The sequence below is a fragment of the Calonectris borealis genome, chromosome Z (genome assembly GCF_964195595.1).
Source record: "Calonectris borealis chromosome Z, bCalBor7.hap1.2, whole genome shotgun sequence".
NCBI classification, from domain to species: Eukaryota; Metazoa; Chordata; class Aves; order Procellariiformes; family Procellariidae; genus Calonectris; species Calonectris borealis.
In genome coordinates, this window is record NC_134352.1 from 49,513,073 (window position 1) to 49,538,280 (window position 25,208).

The 25,208-nt window shown below is 39.2% G+C and overlaps 1 protein-coding gene across 1 annotated transcript in view; it reads left to right on the forward strand.

Annotated features, from left to right (window-relative positions):
- Positions 1–25,208, forward strand: part of SLC24A2 (solute carrier family 24 member 2) — a 116,723-nt gene that overhangs the window by 50,447 nt on the left and 41,068 nt on the right. The window contains exons 2-3 of the mRNA XM_075136487.1: positions 8,935–8,973; positions 10,042–10,150. Coding sequence (XP_074992588.1) covers positions 8,935–8,973; positions 10,042–10,150 — 148 coding nt within the window. The remainder of the gene's footprint in view (positions 1–8,934; positions 8,974–10,041; positions 10,151–25,208) is intronic.

Genomic DNA, 25,208 nt, shown 5'->3' on the forward strand with positions numbered 1-25,208 from the left:
ATAATTCTGTCATCCCTAACTCCAGAGCATCTGTTTCCCCTAATGCCTTATTCTCTTTGATCACAGTGGGAATTCTCCTTGGAGCTGTAGGTTTACATTAAATACTACGAAGCTGTTCTGGGAGGACCAGGCTTTGCAGAGGAGAGCAGCAGAGCCACTGCTTCTGCATTATGTGTGGCAATGGGTTACCTGCAGTCATCTGGTTTGTAGTTGCAGAGACAAATCAATAGTATGAAAGGCAGTGTGAAACAGCAGGTTGAGGAAGGAAGGTGAGCACAAAGATTTTCTGTCTATCCTTTGCCATGCCGTGTAGGACATAAATTCCCAAATGAGATGCCCAAACACTGAGAGCCAAAATGGAGGAGGTCTGATTTAAGTTCTTAATGTTGTAACACAGCATTTAGAAACAGTGCCAATCAGGTCTTTCTGCCTCAGTTTCATCTCTTGGCTCTACAGAAATTAAAAGTAACCTGGCATGTGCATGCTGCAGGTTGTCCAGAACACATGCCTGGTGGTCTCCAGAATCCCAGCATACAGGGATGCTCTTGGTTTCAGACCCACAGATCTTCTCTTTCGTCTTAATGCAAAGGCAGAACAATGTAGAAGAGTAGTTAAAAGGCAGAAGGAATCAGAGTGAGACTGAAGCTGATGTGGTCCTTTTTTTCTTCACCTAATGTGAAGAAAACTATTTGTTTTGCTTTATGGCTGTAGATGAAATTTGGAAATTCGGACTTGCTTTTCTGTCCACAGCTCTGTCAGGCTCACTGGCAGTACAGTTTGGGTGTCTCATCTGCAGGTTGTTCTGTAAAATTTCTTTTTTATTTCTTTTTAACAGTTTTTCTTCCTACCATTTCTTACACCATCGTATAAGACAAACCCCTAGATGGCATTTGCATGTTTCAAGTGATCAGAAAGACCTAGGAGGCAGTGGTGAAAATAGCTGAAATCAGTTATCTGAAGGATGAATATGGAGGCAGATGGTATTCAATGTCAGTTATAAAGACAGTGAGCCTGAAATACTGTTGAGTCAAATACACAAAATTAAGGTATTTGCTTTTAGTAATACTTTGTTTTGCCTCAGACTTAATGCCTAGTTTCCCATTTTGAAACTGAGAAAGTGTAATATAATCCAGATAGTGGGTGAATTTTTAAAAAAAAAACCAAACCATTTTAATTGGTTTTCCTTTTACAATGTTGAAGAATCAGTCTAACATCCTATTGGATGTAAAAAGTACAAGTGTTTTTTGTGCTTTGATTGCATTGATTGTCATATAATCTTGTAAAGACCTGATTATAAACCTGTTAGAGACATAAATAGTCAAAAAATAAAAAAATCTTTGATGTTTCTTAACTAACAAAACATTGCGAGAGGTACATTTTGATCCTTTACCTATAGCTGTTGGAGATGCTGCTCTCAGAGAATTTCTGCTTTGCACCTTATTGCAATGAACATGTATGTTGTGCTCAGCAGAAGATGCAAAACCCGAAGAGTTAATTGCTGAAGAGAAGGCAGTCATATCCGGTAACGTGCCCCTAAAGCAATCAGCCCTCTTGATCAGAACAAAGTTCTTTACAAACAGTGTCTCTATTCCTAGTTTACAGGTGGGGAAGTGGAGGAACGAAAGCCAACTGCTAGATTTTGCCTATTGGGCTGGTGTAAAACTGACACCCAGAGTCCTGCAGCCTAGAGCTGGCAGTGTGCTCCTAGTGAATGAGGATTTTATGTTTGAAGCACAGTTATTCGAAACATATGTACCTTAAGCATCATCCTAACTGTTTTGGGGATGCTTTTCTTTCTCCCTGCTCCCCCTTTTTTAAAATGTGTGAGGTAGACCACTGTAAATGTTATTACTGTTTCATGGAAAAGGTAGTCCCACAGGATAGATACAGCATGCCAAGGCTTTCCCTCTGTCTCATTTAAGGGCCAGCATTCTGCCTTCTGTTCTCTGTCCCCTTCTGACATTGTGGGAAACACCAACTATTAGCAATGCTCAGCTAGCTTTCTCAATATCATTCATTATTTTATATGCCCCTCTCACATTTGATTACATTCTTCTTCCCGTTGCTATCCTGAGAGCTAGATCCGGCGTGAGTTTCTGCCAGCTGACAATAAAATCGGCAGAGATCCTGGTGGCAAAAAGTCACCTGAAGGGAAAAGGCAGCTGTGAAATAAGACAGAGAAATGAGCAGAACTTGATGGAAAGGGGAGGTGACCAGGGCAGCTGAGGATGCACTGATTCAGCATTTCCTCCCTACAAGCTGTGCAGCTGGGTTCTCCCCTGCAGCTGGAGCTCCCACGTCCTTCAGGATCTCCAGGGCGTTGGAGGCGGAAAGGGAGTGAAACTGCAGCCTTTTTGCCTTTGCGATGAATCCTCTGCAATGTACACCCAACTTACTGCAATCAGATTTATTCGGTAGTTGCAAATAGGCATAGCATCAGCAATCACTAAGATTTGTTGAACACTTTCCTCTCTGGGAATTATTGTACCCCTTTTAAGGCAAACTCTAAAACCTCCATAATCTGTAGCAGATCCTTTGTGTATTTAGGTAACCAGAAGTTTTAGGAAATGCTTTTTTGCTGCCTTCTTACTAAGCCATTCATGTTTGATTGAGTTGTAAGAAATGAAGAGCAGGCATCTCCTGTCAGTAGTCTCTATGGTGTAGTTGGAATTCGGCAGAAAACCTTCCCAGCCCCCTGCCCAGAATTTGCAGCTTGTTTCATGGGTGATTTTAATTCGGACACTTTTTAAATTTTGATAACTTAATCTTGGAACACTCACTAATGCTTTCCCATGTAATACTGTTGATGAAGTAGCAGCATATTAAACACTTTAAATCCAGGTATTTTAAAGCTACCCATGAAAATCCATACTGAAGTACTTAAACTGTCACTTGAGAACAAATGTTTTGTGTGCATGAGTATCTAATGACTGCTGTAAGTACCTAGCTTTAGTTTTTGAGTGTTTTTAAAGATTTTTTTATTCCCCTGAAAGTTACATAGACATACAGGGCTACGGTGCTAATTTATATAATTTAAAAAATAGCAAAAGGTGACTTCATTGGCAAGTCTTGAAATGAGGATAAGAGGACAACTGAAAACTGCCTAATTACTTCTGACACTAAGGTGATTAAAAACTCATCAAGTCTTTAAGCTTGCCATCCTAAGCCAAAGATACCTGACTTTAAGCAAGTTCAGAGAAGGTAAGAGACATGGGGCAGACTCTGACTTTCTTACACATGTTGAATAACTAAATATTATGTGATTGGTCCTACAGGCTGACTGGAAGAGTCCTATTTCATATAATGGTATGCATAAAAATTTGAAATTAAATCAGTTGACCTAACATCAGCGATTTTAGCAACTGATACCTTAAACCATCCATTTGTCACTGCTCAAATCAGCTAAGACGCATCTCTTCTGAATGTTTATGAGGATTCACTGTGTGTATGCACATTGGTTAATTGCATGAACAGTCTGGCATAAAAGAGGCAACAGATCTGAATGAACAAAGCCATTCTGTTTTGCCCAGGGTTACAACTTTCACACCAGGTTCCTGTAAACAAGCAGATGTAAATGCAGCCAGGTATTCCAATTTGATGGTCCAGCTCAATGTCTTTGAAAGTTCCAGCTTAATTTAATAAATTCTTCTTTTAGATGAGTAAAGCGAGCTTACAACCTCAATTTAATTTTGGATATGGTTCTTGCGAATCATATTTATTTTCTTCAACAATACAGAAGTCTACTTCTTTAGGTCGAACTCCCTATTTTACTTTACTTTTAGGGAAGAGAAAGGTGAAAGGAAGGAAGAAGGCAGGCAAAGTGAAAGGGAATTTTAGTTTATTTTTCTACAGTGTGCTTACTAAAGCTTTCTCCTCTTCTGTTTTAAATAAGATCCAAGGTTCTGTACTCAGTTCACAGTCTGGATTCAGGTAATGGTCTACTAAGCAGTAATATGTGAGTTAAAATCCTTACCATAGCTTAAATACGGAAATACTTCCCTGCAGCCAATTACAGCCTTTCTACACAATGAATCTAGAGAGTGGGGTAATGAGATGCATCACCTTCAGTTAGTAAGCTGTTCTGGCCCCACTGCAGCACCTGACAGAGCTTCCATAGACTGTGGTGGTGATGGTCAACTTTTATTTCCATAGGTATCTAGAAGAATTTTAGTTTAAGTATATTGAGACCACTAGGACTTACACTTTTCAGCTTCCTGCCAACCGTATAAAGTCTACCCGTTGAGTAGGCCAGGGTTGTAACTTGGGATTGTTTTGGAATATTCACAGAAAGGAGGTCTAAAAAATTCTAATTTGGTAAAATCCAAAGATGTACATGTTAAGAGAACTAGAAAAAATAATACCTTCATTTTTTTGTTCCTTCCCTGAGCTCATTAAGCTTATTTCTGAAATCTGTCTAGCTGACTTTGTTGCTTTGGATTTTAGTTATGCATTAACCTAACTTATAATTTCAAATAAATGCAGAACAGTTCTATTCCGAGTACAGTACTAGCATTCCTTCAGATACTGATTTTTAGAAATTATCTAGATTCTCTTAAGTTAACTAGATTGACTTCAATGTCCGCCTTTGAAATGCGTCTCGTTTTTCTGCAGTTCAGCCTAACAAAAAACCCACAGACCTTAAGCGTAATGTCTTGCAAAGATTAGAGAGCCCTGTGCAGCAAGAAAACTATCACCTGTAATTTACTTCAGGACTGACAAGCGGTGACTCACTGATAGGTATAAAATTGCAGAGTCCAGATGCCGCTTCTGAAAACAGGAGTAAGAGAGAGTAGCAGAAGTCCTTCACTATAAAACATCTTGAGACAATTTAGCAAAACCCTGTCTGGGCTCATATTCTACAATAATTAGAGACACCATATTGCATTCTGCACCACACTGACAACCACCAAACATCGTGAACTTTCATTATTCCCATAAAAGCCAATTAAAAAAAAATTAACTTTTTAGTTATTATAGTTGGAAAAGATTTAGCAAGCAGGAAAGATATATGAACCCACACTGTAGAGAGAGTGTTGAAATCCAGTTACGTTTTTACCTGCTGTTGTTTGACAGCCTGCTTTTCTCATGTTAGGAGAAGGGGGTGGGCAGTCCAGTTCACTGATTGTTTCAGGCTATTGAACCTGTTAACATGGAAACTTCAACCAGAGCAGCAACTCCCAGAGCTGCAGGCAGTCAGCTCTCTGATTCTGGTTTTGGAATACACAATCTAATAGACGATTCAAGTTACTAGCCATCTTTTATTAACAAGGATATTCTGTATCAAATACCTAGAGCTTTTTATAGATTCTGCTCTTCATTTGACGGTCATGATGCCCTTTATTTTAAAGGAAGGCATGAGGAGATTCGCCACATAGTGAGGCATCATCTCTTGCATGAATTCCTTCAGGAGCCTGTTTCTAAGGAACAGGTTCCCAAACAAGGCAAGGAAGATGTCAGGCTTAATCACTGATGGACTTACATCACTGAGAAAAAGAGATGGGTGAAAAGGATAGACCGCTTCTTCATAGCAAGTAGACATTTTTGGGATTCTTCTTGAAATAAAATGTTTTAAGACTTTTAGCACAGGTGAGGCAAACTTGAATACGTGATCACCAGTACAGACAGGAGGATGGACAAACTCTTACATACTGCCATGGCATACAGGAGAACCAACAAATATTTTGGTGAATTCTCTAAAAAAATTAGTGAACTGTCTCATGATCAATCTTTTTATAATTCTGATAAAAACATAATAAGGGATTGTGCCGCAGATGCTTTTGAATAAGAAAGTATACTAGAATGCATTTTTTTCATTTCGCAGAACTATAATAAATTCATGGCTTTAAAAAAATTATAACATGTAATTGCAAAGATCTTTTTTACTAGTAATTCCTTCAGAAATATATATAACGCACAGATGACACGGAATTTCCATCTCTTTCTGATTCTGAGGGAACAAATATGCAACAGTTGCTATGATTTAAGAGCAAACTTATCTTTATAGAAAATATGTCTTTTCTTTAAAAAAATCACTATTGAGTATGTCCAAAAAAATAGTATTCACTCCCAGTGCAAAGAAACACAACCATTTTAACCTTGGACCAGTTTTTAAGTGTTGTCTTAAATTAAAAGGTTATATAAAATGTCTAATACTAGAAGTTTCTACAAGGGAAAAATGATACTTCGGAATACTTTGCCATGCGGTGTGGGATACCCAAATTACATAGCAATGAACATGTAAATGCAAATGAACTGTAAACAATAGGAAAATAGTTTAATTTGCCATCTTAATGGGGACAAAATGCCACCAAACACACGATGTAAATAGCAACACCATAACTGAATTTTTCACTGCCATAGTTAAAAGCAGTGTTTTAAGGTGTTATTATTATTTATCCAGGAGATAATCCAGGCATTGTAAGTATTTAATATCACCAAAATGTCAAACCATTGTTTACATTCCTGTTTTTAAAACTGGGAGGGCACTTCTGCCTTAAAATTCTATTTATATTCCAGTCTTGAACATTTCTTCTAGTATGTAACTTGACTGGCAAGTTAAGCTCAGAAACAATTGTGTTACTAATCATGTGTGGAAAAAACAATTTAAAAAATCTGTTTCATGGTGTTATATCCCATTCTGTAGTGACAAAGAATTAAATTATTTCAGATGTGTTTTTCACTTTTCTTTTATTTCCTGAATGTATATGCAAAATGTATTTCATTATTCTTTCTCTTTATAACATAATTATCTTCTACAAATTAAATTATATGGTACAAATTATCATCTAGTTGTTTTTATACATTCATGCAGCTTCATCCCATTCCTTTTCAAGTAAATGACATTGTTTCCTTCCACATTAATTTTTCTTTTAGGAATGCCCTCATATTAAGCCTAGAGCACGCTCAGTATTTTTCAGGCATGCTGAATGTTCTCAATTCCTCTTGGCCGAAAGTGGCATTCTTCAGCACTTTGTCAGGTAGAACATGACAAATTACTCAGATTTATCAATTACATATTCTCATGTCTTTCAATATTAAAATTAAGAATCAAATTTCCTATCTTCAAAGTCCCAAATAACAATTTTTTAAACTTTCATTAAAGTTCCAGTTCTGAACACTCATCCACATCTCACAAACTTTACTTCTGTAACTATACCCACTGATCTTTAGGACTTGACTGTCCTAAATTGCTTCTCTGGAGACAAGAAGGACTTTTCCTGGCTTGTCCTTTGTGTTTTCTTGCAAATTTTGCTGCAACATAAATTTTCCCTCCCATGAAGGTCCCTCAAAGTATGCACAAATAAATCATGTATTTGCAAGTGTGTGTGTGGATTTGTATCTGAATGAGCATGTGTCTGTATACTATATACGTATATATACACACACTATGCAAAAAATTTCTAAGATGCATCCACTGTTTTAATGACATTTTAGGACACAGATTTTGTATTTTCTTTTTCTTTCCTTTTCTTTCTGAGATGGTTGTCTTCAATAGAGAGGTAAAACATTTTTTTTCTAACCGTTTCTCACATGAGGGCAGTCTGATTTCAGAAGTGCCTTTATTAGAACAAAGATCTTTTCTTTGCCTCATTATCTCTTCTTCAAGTTAATATTCACAGCTGGGAGGGTACATTTTTGACAAAGAGTTCAGTTCTGGTTATTCTTTTACTTATAATGGAACAGAAGGGATCTGCTCTGTTATCAGTGTTTGCTCATAACTGCTTGCCTTCCACTTAACCTTCAAGGATAATTCACTAACTCAAAAGGCCTGTTCTGAAAGTTAGCGTTGATGTGTGTCCAAAAACTGGGTTTCACTGCACTGGGGAGATTGTCCCATAGAACAGTTGCAACATAATTTGTCTTCTATGTAATGCACCAAACAAGAGCCTTGAGATGCAGAAAATTATTTATTTGCCAGCTTGTGGGGAAGGGGTTATGCTCAAGCAAGAATGAATGTGAGACAGCTGGAGTTTGCACTGTGTCCTATTTTAATTAGTACTTGATGACTGGAGTTTCATATTTTGTGTATTCTGTCCTCAAGATAAGCAGAATGACTAGAAAAATAACATGACTTTATCACACAACTTTCAAGATGTCATGGAAACATACTCCATGACAAAAGTTCTGGGTTCCTGTTTAAAACAAGTGTTAATTCTATTAAAGAAACAAGTAAAACTCGGGACTACAAATCAGATACAAAATTTTGCATTTGCATGTTTTCAGTGCAAATTCTGTTCTCCGTCAGAAATGTCTCCTGGTGATGTGCTCTGCTGCTGTTGTCCTAGGGATAGGACATAGGAATCACAAATCATTTGCAGGATACTTCACTTACTTGGAAGCATTAATTGCCTTTAAAATCCATCCAGAGTCTCATTTTCCTTCACGGCAGAGCAGTATGTGCCATGTTGCCTGCCCTTAACCAGAGCCGCCAGTTTGGGCTAAGTAGCCATTTGCTGGGAGCGGTTAAACTGAAACACCTTTTTTTCATTTCCTTGCCTAGTGCCTTCCTGCAAAATGCCAAGGTATTGTTACTCCTTTTTAGGCTTTTCATTGAACAGCTGGTCAATCCTGAGTTTCTTACCGCTTTTCGTTTTTCAGTCCTCACTCTCTCAAACTGGTTGACGTACAGGGAGTTCACCTCCCTGCGTAATTTCTATGAAGTGAACATCGTGATCTGCAGCCCAGCTGCTGTGTGCAGGGCCTGAAATGGCAACCGTTCCTGTCCAAGAATCTGACAAGAATAAAAGACTCCTGCAACACTGCAGTGTGAATTTACTCTGATTTACTTGATCACTAGGATGCTTTAATTCAAGTGGTTCACAAACCTATCACAACGGCATTTGTAGGATCAGAGATCTGTGGTGTTTTACTGCCTTTCCATTCTATGCATGCTCCATCTTACACTTCTTTTTGTTCTTTTTCCCATTCATGCAGTCACCTAACGCTGGCGACAAGGATGACCAAACACTGACGGTAGGCAGCAGTTAGTATGTGTCTGCGCAGTTATTTCTCAGGAGGGTGGTGAGACAAGCCTTGCTTTGGTTTGGCACACATCAGCATTTTTCTAAATTACTGGGATTTCTTTTCCCCTTCTATGCTGCTATAGAATTTAAATAATTTGTTTCCAAAGATAAATTAATTTTCTTGTTCAGTTTCTATCATTTTTCATTTAGTATTTGTATTACACCAAAGATTAATCCATGTACCATATATTACTGCAAAATACTATTTTCTTCAGGGTTGTTTTTTCCCTATAATTGGATTTCAGGGTCTTATTAGTCAGCAGTCTGTTGGCTCTGATTATCCTTTTTATTGAAACAACGAGACAACCATCCACAAAGCAGCTTTACTCTGTTGGATATATTAAATGCATCGATTATTGTACTAGACAATGGCATGGGGAAAAGAACCTCAGAATATGTTTTAAATTTCTTTAAAAGCACTTAAAAGATGCTCGTATGTTAGCTCCATTGCTGTAGGTGTCTGCACTGCCTTACCACACTCGCAATCTGTTTTTGCAATCAGTACTTAACGGATTGAACCAAAGCGAGGAGTATGTTTCACTCTGACTGAGCTTTAGGATTTTACCATTAAAAAAGGGTACTTTCTGCCCTTTTTCTCCATAATTTTGATAATTTGCAATGTACCGAGGTAATAAAAATTAGGACTTACTTCAGGGATTCAACCACAAGGTTCTGTGAAGAAACAAATTATGAATTCTTCTTGATGCAAGTATGAGGTTTTTATTTTCTTAACATTTTAAGAGTTTTCACAGAGGAGGATTCTTTTTTCCCTGATCTTTTCCTGAGCCCTGGGAGACTAATGACTAATATGATGATCCGTGCCCTCCAGAGAAATTGTCTATGTCTATACATATGGCAATGTTTAAGACAGTGTATAGTTCAATATAATCTGCTATGGGTGATGGTTGAAAACGTTTCACCGTGTAGTGAGATGTGAGATTCATTCATAGTGTTTCAGACCTGTTTCCACACAAACAACAAAAAAACCCTAAATTCTTTCCCTTACTTTTCCACCTAGACCAAGCCACGGCTCCAGCGAGGAGGAAGTTCTGCATCTCTCCACAACAGTCTAATGAGGAACAGCATCTTCCAACTCATGATTCACACACTCGACCCTCTTGCTGAAGGTATTCCTATTAATTTTTTTGGTTTTCTGTTGCAAAAACAAACAAATACTTTCCTTTTCTCTTCTCCCCATGAAACTATTTTTTGCATTTCATTGCTTTCACCAGTCTTTTCTGAATGTGTCTGAATTTTCTGAGAAAGTTTTGCACTCTTATGGCATGGTATACCTATCCCACCAAGACCTGCAACTTAGGAAATGAGTTCGTTGTGGTGCTAACTAGAACTGATCACTTGGTTGATGTGTATCATAACTACTGTTTCACTTCGCCTCTGGCTTCAGCAGCAATTTAAAAGTTTCAAAAACTGTCCTCTTGTACTTTTGTAGAGGGTTTTTTTTGTTTTCTTTCCCCGTTTTGATTTCAGTGCATCAGGAAAAAAAAGCCAAAATGGTGGGTGATTTGTCATATGGAATATAGAAAAGAATGAGACTGCTGGTTTGACTTTGGGTGATTTAATGTTCACATTAGAAAAAAATGCAACAAACATCCTTCTGTGTTACATGCATGTTAACAGTTTGCTTGCTTTATCCAAATGTGGTGTAATTTTTTTTTTCTTTGAGAAGTTAGCAGGAAGACCATGATTGCTTTGGTCTGAGAAGTTGGCAGGAAAACCATGATTGCTTTGTGATTGCGGGGTGATTTGAATCTCAGCTTCTGACAGACTTCCAAAAAAATTCAAGGCCAGGTGTTTATTTGGTGAATGTGTGTCTGTAGGACTTTTCTTGCTGAAGTAATAAGTGTCTTGAGAAATAGAGCTTCCGAAGGAATTGTGAGGGACTAAAGAGACCTAAAATATTACTGGCAGTGAGACCTTCCAAACTTCAGTGATCAAAAAGTACATGTAGCGCTTCCTTGCGTTTAAGTTCCTTTATGTTTCTCATTGTAACGTTGCGTACAGCTTTTTAAATTGCTCTGTATCTCTTGGGTAAGGCAAATCTACTTTTCCGTTTCCCTCTTCAAAAGCTGAAGCTGACGCTCGTTTTGTCAACACAAGGGCAATTTTAGCCCTTGCAATCTCTACACCATTATTTCTACTCTGATCATAATTCACATTGCTTCTGTCTTTGGTTAATGCTGCACTATTCACTGCCAAAGTCTGTTGCCTGTAGAGTGGAGTCATAAACAGACTGTGCCCAATATATTCCCGTTCAATGCCGAAAAAGGACATAAGAAATTTATTGCAGTTATACATTTGGCTTCCTTTATTTGCATCGCTACAGCGGGTGAGCAGGCTTTCTAGCTGCTGCCCCCAGTAAGTCTCATCTTTACCCCCCTGGTAGCCAAGCTTTCACCCTGGTAGAACAAGACTTCCAATCTCAATTTTTCACTTTTTAATGAAAAATTGTCATTTTTCATTACAATCCTTTGCACTCCTCTTCTCCCTTAAAGCAAAGCTTCTGGGCTGCGGATGCATCTGTGATGTCTCAAATACTGCTAACACAAACAAAAATAACAATCATCTGAAACAGTAAATAGACTTCATCCAATATTTTTTAAAAATAAGAGAGAACAGAAGCAGGTTGAGAAGAGCTCATTAGCAGTGACAGAACCTTTATGACAGATTGAAGACCACAGGAAATCTAGAAATGTTGACTGGAGTTCAGATTGGACTTAACAAAGATTCAGAAATAAGATCAGCTCTCAGGTATTTTTCCATTGGTCAAACTTATTTCACTTGTTTCCTAGACATAGCTTGTTCAGCATTCAGACCTTTTTTTCGCTACTTTTCCCCTGTAGCAAGCTTGCACCATATAGTGTGATCCAGAGGCTTCCCCCTTCATGACAGCACAGGAAAAAAGGGTTTTGAAATGTGAAATCCATCTTGGGAGACACAGAAGCCCAGCACTTTTGAAAATTAGGTGTTATAATTAAGCTTATTAGGTAACTCAGTGCTGTTCTTCATTATGTCAGTAGAACACTTGAGATCAATATGGATTGATAGAGATGGTTGCAATGCATAAATCTTACCTAAATTACTGCAGTAAAATTTTCTTCAGGGTTTCTTTGCTCAAAATACTTTACTGTTGGTTTGTTTTTTTCCCTCTCCAAAATCTTACTTTTGTCCTGATATTAATATTCTTAAAAAAAATGGAATATAAAGGTCTTGTGGCCTTTAAATCAGTGCAAGGCAGTAACCATCTGTATGTTTCATTAAAACTGACACACTGTGTTAAAATTTACAAATGGCAAAAAAATCTACCTACATTTGCAGTAAATATTGTATTTTAATGCACAAATTTAATGAAGAAATGGCCAAGAAGACACTGAAAAATAGCCTATGTATGTGCAGACATCTAAGTTGGTGTTAATATCAAAGGAGCTAATGTTTCAAATTTCCACTGACTTCACAAAATTCAAATTTTAATTTATGAGAGCATGAAACTGCCAATATAGGAGTGCAATTCAATAAATATTTTTGCATCTGGTTTTAGTTTTTTACAAATATGCCCAGATGTGTAGGAGAAACGTGAAAAAAATCCACCCATTTTGCTATCACACATTATGGTCATTAACCTTTTCTGAGGCACCATCTCATTTATAGGCAGACTTGGCTTTCAAGATCTTTTGCACTCTAGGCAGTTTGGAAGACAGACACAGGGTGTACTGGATATCTCCACTGAACACTCATATTATTTCCTGAGATTTTGAGCTTTTAAGAGTCCACATTCATTATTCTGTATTCAGATAATTCTGCAAAGCTCCATAAAAGAAAAGGTATTTTAGTTTGACATAAATACTGTGGCTGGCCAAGGCAGGTAGTACTAGTTAACAAATTTGGATGGCATTGTACTTGAATCTTACATTCAATTCAAAAGTATGTGTGATAATGGATATGGGCACCTGCTGTGTACAGTATTGATTATGTATTTAGCTCTGTATGAATTTTACCTACCAAACTCTCACCATCTTGTGTTTTAATCTTCCTGGGTATAATGACCATCAAACAATCAACTGGTGCATCATGTTTACTTTAACAGACCTTTACCATTCTAGCTAAGTAATTTTGTAAGCTGATAGCATTTCATTGTTAAGAATTAAAAGAAGGGGTAGTATTTATTAGAAGCGTCTGAGAAGTGCAATCCTTTGCTGTACAAACCCATCATTTGGGGGGATGTAAAAATGTAAAGGATTACCTGGTGCCTTCTCTGGCCCACTTCACACGCCCTTTCCTACTACAAAAAAACCCAAACATAATGAAGAAATAAATGAGTGATTTGTGTTAGAGTTTTGTGTAGGCAAAGGAAATTAGCTCTGTTGCACTACTCATATAATGAAAGACGATGAACCTGGTGCACGACCTGTGAGGTCAAAGGATTTCTTCCAAATCATTTAATGCGAGCATGGATCAGACTCAAAGGAATAGCTGAAAAAGGTTCTGAGCATTTTTCTTTCCCATTTTAGTCAGCTTAGATCCCCTCAGTATTTCTGCCAGATGATGACTTAGAGCAAGAGGTCAAAAACATTGCGTCATTAGCCGTATTTGTTGGATTTGCAGGAAAAGAACAGTATATGAGAATGTTACAAAGTGCCATTCTCGAAGGAAAAAAGTGTGAAAGGTGTAAATCAAAGCGGACACATATTCAGGTACTCTGGCACCCCCTGCACGTGGGCATACTCCTTCTGCCCTCCCCCCCCTCATTTCCTCTTTCCCCATTTTGCTACCGTTTACTTCCTTTGCCTTTCCTCATACTGCATCTCACTCATCTGCACCCACCTTCTTTCAGCCTCTTCCCTTAGGATGGCTGCCTCAGCGCTTCCTCCCCTTCCGGACTGCTGGGTCCATCAGTCAAAGCACTTCCCAAGCAGACGCTAGCAGCCCTGCAGCTGTCACAGCCAAGTGAACTGGGTTTGCAGTCTCTGGAAGAGCACTTGTAAAGTCCGGGAGCTCTGTGCTTGACTCTTCACAGCTTCCAGATCAAATGTTGCCGTGAGAAGTAAAATTTCTAGTTGTTGCACTGCGGCTGGAAGATCCAGCTTTTCCTCCTCTTTGCATCAATAATAAAGTTCACTGTTACATTCTCTTGAATAATTGCAAGGAAAATGGGGGCATGAAGAGGCACGCTGCTCTGTCATTTGGACTTGTGTGGGCTTTGCAAGGTTGACAGAAAAGAAGTCCCATCTAAGTCCTTTTGATAGCATAAGCAGTATAGAATGTATAAACAGGCTGCGTGACTATTAAAGGTCAGCTTGACCTACACAGTTTTACTGTTACATTAATATGCGATGTGTTTATAGAAAACCAGCTCATCATATTTACTCCTGAATAATTCATTTGTGAAGTCAGAACCAACCTCTACTTTAATTGAGAGCCTTTTAAAAATGCACTTGCTTGTAAGAAGGAAAATATGAAATGAGAGAGAAATGACCTTAAGAAGTTTTTACTTTCCACAAAATGTAGATAAACAGAGCGATCCTGATACACTATTACATGCTTGTGAACCTGTCCTTCCTTTTCCCTTCCCACACAAATGTGGTTTGCCACGGCTTGTGCCTGTCTGGTGAAAGCCAGCTTGTAAACTCTCTGGAATCAGTGGGCTTGCAAAATGTTCAGCCCACCTCTGACAGAGGAGTAACGTCTGAGATCAGTGGGAGTTGCTGGACATTTGGCACTTTGCATTCAGGCAGGTGTGCGGCCATGCTGTGGATTTAACAGTCTAAGACAAGGAAGGCTTCCCCTCTTCAAAATCTCGGTCTCGGCATAAAGCTTCTAAGAAGATAAGAGTTCAGCCACTCTAACAGGTGAATGTGTAGGGTATTCATTAATGGGACGTGAACTTTACATTACAGTTGAAACCTCATCGTTCATTAAAAATATAAATATCTGTATGACATCAGGTTTTTGTTTGCTTTTATCTTATTACAGAAATAATGACCTTGGTACAGATCATTTCCTGAGGATTAAGATTAATGACTGCCTGTGCATCAGGCTATCATCAACTCCCACCCAGTCATTAATCCCCAGGAAATCCTGTGCCATATTTGCTTCTGCTTAAGTGCTGGTCTGGCAATCCTTTATTCACCGAGTAGTGAGCTGTTCATAACAGCATTACCCGTATGAATAAGGATGGCATTATCAGACCTGCTGCGTTGGTCAGGCCCCGATCCAAAATCCAAGCAACTCGAACATAAATCATGGCAATCATGGATCATTTGTGGCTTTTTTTCTTCTGAGTCCTGTACCTTGGATACGTTTGTCCTAGTTTTGAAACGGACATTCCTGGGTTATGAAAATGTAGGATTTGCAAAGATCTCTTTACATTTTTTAGTGGAAGAGGGCTGTTGTTTTGCAGTGGGAGCAGGGGAAGGAAAAGCATGAAAGTATTTTGTATGAAAGTATATGCCATGAATAGTAAGCCTACCTTCTCCCTGCAAGTTACAGCTTACAGGTTACCTTAAAGAGTGATTCCTTCAGGATTGTGGAGGAAGGTTTTCCTCTCTGGAGGCTTCTACGGGTACTCTGTTGAAAATGGGAGATCCCGGTGGTGAAGTGAGGATTCAGCGCACCAGTGCCACCTGAGGCTACCTGCTTTTCTTGCACAGCTTTAGCAGGTGGTACAGGAGGAATGAGATCTTTTCCGTATCATGCCACCTTTTTCTGTCTGCTGATAAGGTGCCACAGGCCAACAAAACATCTTGCGCAAGGGAGGTTTTAGTTAGATGCTGACTCCCTTGCTCCCGTGTGACAAGGATATAACTCATATGGAAATGGCATTCTCTGCATGAAAATGAGTGTGGTATAAATCTCCGTCATGGCTCAGTCCCCAGTCAGAAGTAGGTATCTTTGGCAGTTCTCTCCTATTCCCCTCTCTAGTCCTATTCCAAAGTGGAAAACTACAGGTTGTACTTTTGCAGAAAAGTTGTTGTTTATCTTATATGCTTTACTTTTTTTAAAACATAAATATGGTGCATGTTATTGGTGAGAGAAGTAACCTTCTGTTACATAAAGCTGCGCTGACAGTTCTGTCACTTCCTTCACTGAATGCAGAAAAATACGGTACTGACATTGTCTGCTCTAGCAAAGAAAATACAGAAACCTGCATTCATGCTTCTCAGGAAAATAAAGAATGATGTGATCCTCAACTTTTTTGACATACTAGTGAGTTATTTATAATTACTCACTAGATCCTGTTGTGTTCCTAGATACTGATCTTAAGAATTTTCCAGCTTCTCCGTTCACCTCAAACTATTTTGCTGAATTTGCTGCTGCTGCTTGTGTTCTTTTCTGAGATTTCGTGAAAAATGTCAATTTACCCCAAAGACAGCTGACAAACATTGAGTATCCTTCACCTGCCTGGTCACTCAGCAGGCTCCCAGCTTTGGTCCCATTTTGCAAAACCCTTGTGCTCTTGTTCTTCCTTTGGCCTAGGTAAGCTGCAGCATCACGTCTGTGCTCACTCCCATTGGGAACCTTTTTTGGCTGAAGCTGTTTTTTTGTTACATCCTCGGAGAAGTAAGGCCAGGCAGCTCAGCTTATACCAACTCCTGGGTAATGCTCAGTTCCTGCATTGCTGAAGTAACCTGAGCACTTCCACTTTCCTCGGTTCCAGTGTGTGGATGCTGCAGGACTTCAGTGCATTTCCTAGCACCATGCCAGAGATTAAAGAAATAATTCTTCCGTGGCTTATAAGCACAACAGCATTTTATCTAACATGAGGAAATACGCAAATCGAGACAAAATTAATAAAAATAATTATGTACGTTATAAATATCTCTGCTTTAGGTCCTTAATCATTCTTGAGTGTCCTTTAGGCATACCCGTGGGCTTGCAAAGGAGCTCAGCATCCTTCTTCTTGCCCACTTGTTCTTACTCAGCTTGTAACAGTTCTTGCTTCCTCTTCTGGCTCACCAGGGAAAAACAGCCCTCTGAGCAGGGCGCTCAGAGCATTTTGGCTTTCTCGGCTGCTGAAGGCTGAAACGTTTGGAAGAGACTTCTGCCAGAGAAGATGGGGGTTCCCTGCCAGGCTCACATACAAATTAATAGCAGTTAGTTATAATCTAGTGTCTTCCCTTTATCTCCATCCCACGGTATCTCAGTCTGATGTGAAGATAGGAAACCAATAAAAAGGACAATTAGGCTTCCCTTCAAAATGGAGTGTCATGTCTTACAAAGGCTACTCATACCCTCTTCATGCAGCCAGCTTTCACAGATTTGTTTGGGGTTTTTTTCATGTAGCTTGGAAGGGACCTCTTGAATTACAGAATTCAGCTAGTCCAACCCCCTCCTCAAGCAGGATCAGCTAGAGCAGATTGCGCAGGACTGTGTCCAGTCATGTTTTGAGTATCTCCACAAATGGAGACTCCAGTGGGTTTCTGGGAAACCCATTCCAATGTTTGACCATCATCACAGTAAAAGGTGTTTTCTTGTGTCTTGGAATTTTCTGGGGTTTAATTCATGCCCATTGACTCTTCCCCTGTCAATGGGCACTTCTGAGAAGATTGTCATTCCCTCTTCTTCTTTCCCTCCCATCAGGTATTTATATGTGTGGATAAGATCTCCCCGAGCGTTCTCTCCTCCAGGCTGAACAGTCCCGGCTCCCTCAGCCTCTCTTCATGTGAGAGATGCTCTGGTCCCTTCATGATCTTTGAGGCCCAGTGCTGGACTTGCTCCGATATATCCACGACTCTCCAGCGCGGGACTGGACCCAGCACCCAGATATGTCTCACCAGCACTGGGTGGAGGGAGAGTATCACCTCCCTCGACCTGCCAGCAATGCTTTGCCTAATGGAGCCCAGGATGCTGTTGGCCGCCTTTGCTGCAAGGGCACATTGCTTTCAGTGGTGCAGTTCTCTGCCCAGTCATTAGTAAGAAGAAAGCTTTTTCCCCAGGAAGATTTTAAACAGCTAAATGAGATTGGTGAAGCGATGAGGTACATCACTCAGCAGTGAGGCCTCCTTTCCCCTTTCTTTACCTTTCAACTATGGTAGAGACCACAGAAATTGTGTTCCTAATTTAGGTACCTGAGGTTGCATGGTTAATGTAGATGAGATGAGTATTTTTACAGATATCTCCAAAATCAAACTGAATTCAGAAACTGTAGGTGGAACTCCCCACACTGCCAGAGTAAGCAACAGCATGGGTAGAGTAGAAACCATGGATTATGTGCAGCAAAGAGCAGATCTATTTAAATAGGCAGAAATGGTATTTTAGATAGCCCTGTTAATATCCGTCAGAAAGTTGAGAGAGAAATTAACTAGCTGTTTCCCCCAGTATTACTTAAGATTTCAAAGCCAAAAATGGATAGCAGTTGAATTTACAAACTTCCATGTAGCACACATAGGATATAAATGTCACTGTAACAGCTGTGGAACCTGAGCTGTCTACAAAGATGTGTGCTTTTGGCATAGAGAAAATGATCTTAGGCTAATGAAGAAAATTTTATTATGAATTTTTGGTTCAGCTGATTTATCTGAATGTCAATCACAAATTTATACCTACAACCAAAGAAGTAGACTTTTGAAGTCTGAATTATTTTACTGAGTGGGTTTATTTAGCGTATGTGCAGGGACCACTTCATTCTTGTCATATTTTGGGGATGTTGGTCTTGCTTTTTCTAAAGACAGTGGCTGCACTTCCACGACTGTCAGGTGAGCGGGCTTGCAACTTTTATCTTATCCACAGAATGTGTCAATAGTTAGTGACATATAAAAAATTGGGTATGTTTTTGTTATACGTAACTTAGGGTGCAAAGAAACCCTTACAAATTTCTCTCAGAATGGGCACTTCAGTGGCAAAATGTAGGTCTTTGTTGTGATACTCTCAAACTCTGCAGCAATAAATGTCAATTCTGCTTAACTTCAGATGTCCCAAAATACAGAGGGAAGGCAGCACTCATTGCTAGTTTCACTAATACAGAATTTCTAGCTACTTAAAAATTGGAAGAACAGGACACTTTTAAAATCAGTATTGCTCTTTGTAAGTAGCAAATTTTAAATAATGGAAGTTTTCTGATGCCTTTTTTTTCATTTATTTTTGAAAATCTGAAATTTAATCCTTGTCTTTGTTTTGTGGTAAATGTCAGTTTTCGCAACGATTTATTTCTGCATGTCACGTTTTATTCTTTTAACTAGAATCTACTCAAGCTGCTCACTGCAGGCAAGATTCTTGTCTCTCATCGCTATATTTTCCAGTGATGTTCTGTTCTTCAGACAGTATATTCTTCTTGGGATTCCCTACAGAGTATGCAAGGACGATATGAATATTTAAATACAAGTGTGATTCCAGAGCAGGGTGCAGCTGTCCTGACTATGCATTTCCATGCTTAATGGCTTTAGCTTCATTTTAAGTTTCTGCCTAACTCTGAATTTCCTTGTTAAAAATATTAACAACAAAGAACATGAGTAATTTATAAACTTGTATAGATCAAAGAATAATAGTAGCTCAGAGGGACTTTCAACTGAAGCTGAAAGTGGAAGGTTTCCTTTAGGAGAGTTTGCACATGGCAGATGACTTCATCCTCCACAGGTTGGTTGGATTTTATGACTGGATAGTGAGAAGACAATACGCTGCCCTTGCATTATTCTCCTAGAACACCTGGAATTTATGGCAGTTGGAGGAGTTGTATCCAGTACCCCACAGTGCCTGGTCCCACAGACACTCCGTGAAATCCTGACCTCATCAAAATCAGTGGTAAGGCTCCCAATATCATCAGTAGGATGAGGTTTTCAATTCTACATCTTGGAATTCCCATTTTCATGAATATTTGGAAATTCTTCAAAGATAAATAACCCCCTTCAAAGTCAGCAGGAATTGTATTTGATCCAGGCAGGGTCAATTCTGTTTGTCTTTTGGTGTTATTACATTCTAGAGAATGTGTGGCACCAGTCTTTGAGAGTTTGGTGGCAGATGGCACAAAGGTAACTTATGAGTGAAAGAAGATGGAAAAGGAAACAAAGCCCTCAGGAACAAGCAACTTTATGCTTTTCTTAAATTAAAAAAAAAAAATCACCTAAAGATATCAAAAGCAAGGTCTGACACACAATAGTCATTTAAATTACTTTCTTCTGTTCATAACATGCCATTGATCACCTCCTTAAAAATATTTGCATTTTAACCCGTATCAATTAAAACCCTGTGGATGCTCTGAGAAATTTCCTTTTGTTACCACAAGAAGATTTGCTAGACAGTATGGACTGTAAGAACAGTCTTCATTTTAAATGCTGCACTAAGAGCAGAGTAATAGGCAGATCTTGCTTTTGGGTGTTGTGACTATCCTGAGCTGCCCAGAACTCTACTGATATGATTGTGTAAATTTTTAATTATATTTCTATTCACACTCCAATTTGATAAAATTGCAATAAGCTAATTATAATAAAAACAGACAACTTTAATAAGATTATTATCAGGACAAAAACATCTACAATAAAAAACAGAATAAGGACACGTGAGGAGAGAGAACAGGAATAGGCGGCTTGCAATTTGAAGACAAGATGAAAGGTGACCACATGCGGTTTTAGAGCTCAGATGCACAAAGTATTGTATAATTTAGTTACTCCCAATGTACTGCCTACTGGTCAATCACCTGAAAGTTTTCATTTATATCATTTTTTAAATTTGCTTAGGAGTGTTAATAAAGCAGCACTGGTAGTAGCATAATCCAAAAAGATGTAATTCTAAAATGCATGCAACTATTATTATTTACTGTATTACTCAGATCCAAAAGAGGTCAGTTTGTATTTTCCACTGCAACAGCTCAGTGGCAAAGCCTCCATTTTGCAAGAACTGGCAGCTTGAAGGTCCACAAGTAAAAATGTAGGCTACAACATTTAATTATAACTTGCATAGTTTGTATTATCTGGAGGTAGTAGAAGAAAAAGTCTTTTGCTTTTTAAAACATTTGTTTTCTCTCCTCTGCATTCTGCAGTGATAATACATACAAACTCCCACAGCAGTCCCAGTCTATCCCAGATGGGATATAAGTACTCTATGAGAAAGTTAAGAAGTTTATGGAGGTCATAAAAGGTGGGAGTCAAAATTAAGATGAGATTCACTGAAAGAAAATTATTTCAAAAGAATTCTTCCTTTTTAAAATTCACAATGCCTGATACCCTTCAGTTGGTGGGATTTTTTGTGTTTTGCCTCAAATAGTCTATGTACAAAGGCATTATCTTTTATTAAAGATCTGCTAGAGGTTAGGACTCTCATTTTACACCTGTAAAGTTAATCTCCACTAGATCTTTCACAAGTTTTTAGCACTGGGAGTTCTTTGTTCCTAATCTAACGTCTTTGATGAAACAAAATCAAGCTTTCATTCCAGTTTAGATTGGATAGTCACTACAACTTAATCTAGCAAGGCTTTTGAAGTGGCCTGGTTTTTTTGTTTATAGATGAGTCTCTGATCATCTAACTGAATTTTCTCAAGACCATGACAAATAGAAGAAATGACAATAAAGATTAGGGAAATACAACCTAGTCCTCCTTGATGTTATAATATGAATTCCTCTAAGTCCTTTGGCCTAACTCCTCAGCCTTCTTTTAAAAAAACGCAGATAAAAAAAGGGGATCCTCTTAAGCATGATGACAACAGTAAGTGCAAATCACAGGTCATATCAGAAAGATGTAAAGGGGAAGAGTGGATTACTCTGTCAGTCTTTGACTGTCAGGAACTTGCTGACTTTCAGAATTATGTGTGCAACCTCTCGCACAAAAATTCTCTTCTGTCTCCAGAACTCAGTTAGGCTTCATGTTTACAATCTTTTTAATAATTATTTGCTTGCTTTTAAGTTGCAGTTCTTGGCTGCATGCTTATTCGCCATGTCATTATCAGTTTTGAGCCCTTACTCTCTCATTTCACTTCTCCCTTATGTCTTAATTATTCAACCTTTTGGTAGGTTGAATTTATGGGTATGAAAACTCAGGAAAAATATATGCTCTCTATCTGCTTGTCCCAGAATGCCTCACAATTCCTTTTAAGCAAGGCTCCCACTGATGCTGACAAAGGATTATGCTTTGACACCTTCATGACTGTGGAAGTCAAAACACAAGGAAGGTCAAGTAAATGCAACGGTGGAATTGCACTAAAAATTCAGTGATTACCTTCAGTGATTTCTCTTTAGCAGTTTTGTGTTGAATAAAAGATATGTCAACTTTGAAGCTGTTTAATTGCCTTGGAGAAGTGTGACATGAATGTTTATACAAATATGTTTTTATGCAAAGTGAAAATCTTATGCTTGTCAAAGAAACCCACAATGCATTACTTTGTTTTGAGAGTCTGAGTTCACATTTTTCATGAAGGGATACACACCTTTAGCAATGCAGGTTGCTATCTCTAAAATAGCTGTATGTCTTATGAGTATTTTGAGAAACTCTGAGCCAGGCTTATTTCTGACATAACTAGGGACAACTGCAGTCTCTATCTAAGATCTTCCTAGCAGGAGAGCAAAGAGAAATACTGGCTATGCTTTTCTTCTATGGCAGCCTGGGGCACTACACGTTAAAGGCAGAAATGAGTATTTCACCACAGACCATACCTACAATACTTAGTGAGTGAACATTGAAAATAAACTGAGTAATTAGGTCTATTATTTCATAGAATCATAGAATCATAGAATAGTTTTGGTTGGAAGGGACCTTTAAAGGTCGCCTAGTCCAACCCGCCCTGCAATGAGCAGGGACATCTTCCACTAGATCAGGTTGCTCAGAGCTCCTTCCAGCCTGACCTTGAATGTTTCCAGGCATGAGGCATCTACCACCTTTCTGGGCAACCTATTCCAGTGTCTCACCACTCTCATTATAAAAAAATTCTTCCCTATATCTAGTCTGAATCTACCCTCTTTTAGTTTAAAACCATTACCCCTTGTCCTACAAAAAAGTTTTTCCCCATCTTTCTTATAGTCCCCCTTTAAGTATTGAAAGGCTGCAATAAGGTCTCCTCAGAGCCTTCTCTTCTCCAGGCTGAACAATCCCAACTCTTTCAGCCTTTCCTTATAGGAGAGGTGTTCCATCCCTCTGATAATTTTTGTGGCCCTCCTCTGGACCTGCTCCAGCAGGTCCATGTCTCTCCTGTGCTGAGGACTCCAGATCTGGAGCAGTACTCCAGGTGGGGTCTCACCAGAGCACAGCAGAGGGCAAAATCACCTCCCTCAACCTGCTGGCCACGCTTCTTCTGATGCAGCCCAGGATACAGTTGGCTTTCTGGGCTGCGAGCGCACATTGTCGGCTCATGTCCAGCTTTCCATCCACCAGTTCCCCCAAGTCCTTCTCGGCAGGGCTGCTCTCAATCCCTTCATCCCCCAGCCTGCATTGATAGCAGGGGTTGCCCCGACCCAGGTGCAGGACCTTGCACTTGGCCTTGTTGAACCTCATGAGTTTCACACGGCTCCACTTCTCAAGCTTGTCCAGGTCCCTCTGGATGGCATCCCATCCCTCAGGTGTGTCTGTCACACCACTCAGCTTGGTGTCATCTGCAAACTTGCTGAGGGTGCACTCAATCCCACTGTCTATGTCATTGATCAAGATACTAAACAGTACTGGTCCCAGTACGGACCCCTGCGGGACACCACTTGTACTGATCTCCATCTGGACATTGAGCCGTTGACCACTACCCTCTGGATGCAACCATCCAACTAATTCCTCATCCACTGAACAGTCCACCCATCAAATCCATATCTCTCCAATTTAGAGAGAAAGGTGTTGTGCGGGACTGTGTCAAAGACGTTACAGAAGTTCAGATAGATGACAGCCATTGCTCTTCCCTTGTCCACTGATGTAGTCATTCCATCACAGAAGGCCACTAGGTTGGTCAGGCAAGATTTACCTTTGGTGAAGCCATGCTGGCTGTCTCGAATGTAATTTGAAATTACAAATAATGTAGCACTGTTGACTAACAACATTATACTTTCTGTTTACTTTAATATGGTGTGGCACCTACATACAGAGTAGAGAACAGTAGGTAATAAGGCAAATGTTGTTGTAATCCTTCAGGAATGTCAGACAGGATTACCAGGAACCTTCTGTTCTCTTCTGGTGTAAAAATGTGCAGAAGGGAACAAATTAATTCAATGACTCTGTCACTGTCGAGGATCAGCTGTTAAGCCACATCTCTGCATCCTCTTTGTTTCATGTGACCAGCAGGGATGCAGGTACTGGCTGTCAGCCAGTCTGTCTGCTATGACCTCCCCATGGGAACCGCATAGCATGTTCATGAAACTGAAATTGTCAAATTTTAATAGTATTGGATTTTGGGGTATTTTTCAAGTACCCTTTATCACAGTATTTCAGATTTCCAATTCCATTTAAAATCAGTTTATTTTAAAAGCTGATAACTTTTTCCAATACATTTTTTTTTTCAAAAAGTACTTCAATTCAGTTTGAGTTTACTTAGAATCATATTGAACAGAATCTTATTATAACAGGAAAATTCAAAAATAAATACCAAAGAGCAGATTTAGTCCAAATTTTACAGCAGAAGCCAGTGCAATATGTTGGAGGCAGACTGCACAGAAGCAGACCTTTCATGTTGCTGAGCAGCACTGACCCAAGTAATCTTGAAATCCACAAAATAGCTCATGTGAATACTTGGAGCTGATGTTTTCTGGCATCATTGTTGTGCATTGCAGTCAGTGGGCTGGTGATTGTATAAAATGTTCTGCTCTGGGTATAGGACTATGAAAGCTTTGAGAAACATAATCTCACCAGCAAGATTAGAGGTTTCCTGGAAATAATTTTGCTAACTGCAAGAATTAACCTAGTTTAATCCTTGGCGTGTTGAATTGCTGAAGTGCCCAGAACATGATGATCATCAGCGTCATGTACTCTCATGCATCTCCTTGTTTCTTTTCTCTTCAGTCTCTGTAAGGTCAGAGTCTCCTTTTTTCTTTCCTGTTTGTCTTGTATCTCTCACTTCAGATGGGAAGCAAATAGATCTAAACCGGACTGCCAGTATGTCAAGCGCCCTGCCTTTCTGCTGGTGCTTTGATTGCTTCTGGAGATTTAGCATAATTCACCGTTGTTGTTGGCTTCCTCTGAAACCTCTTCTGCTTCATCCATTAAGTCAAAGGCCTCATGCTATCATTCTGTTAATTCTTACTTTTGTTGCTATGGTACAACCTTCTCCTTCTCAGC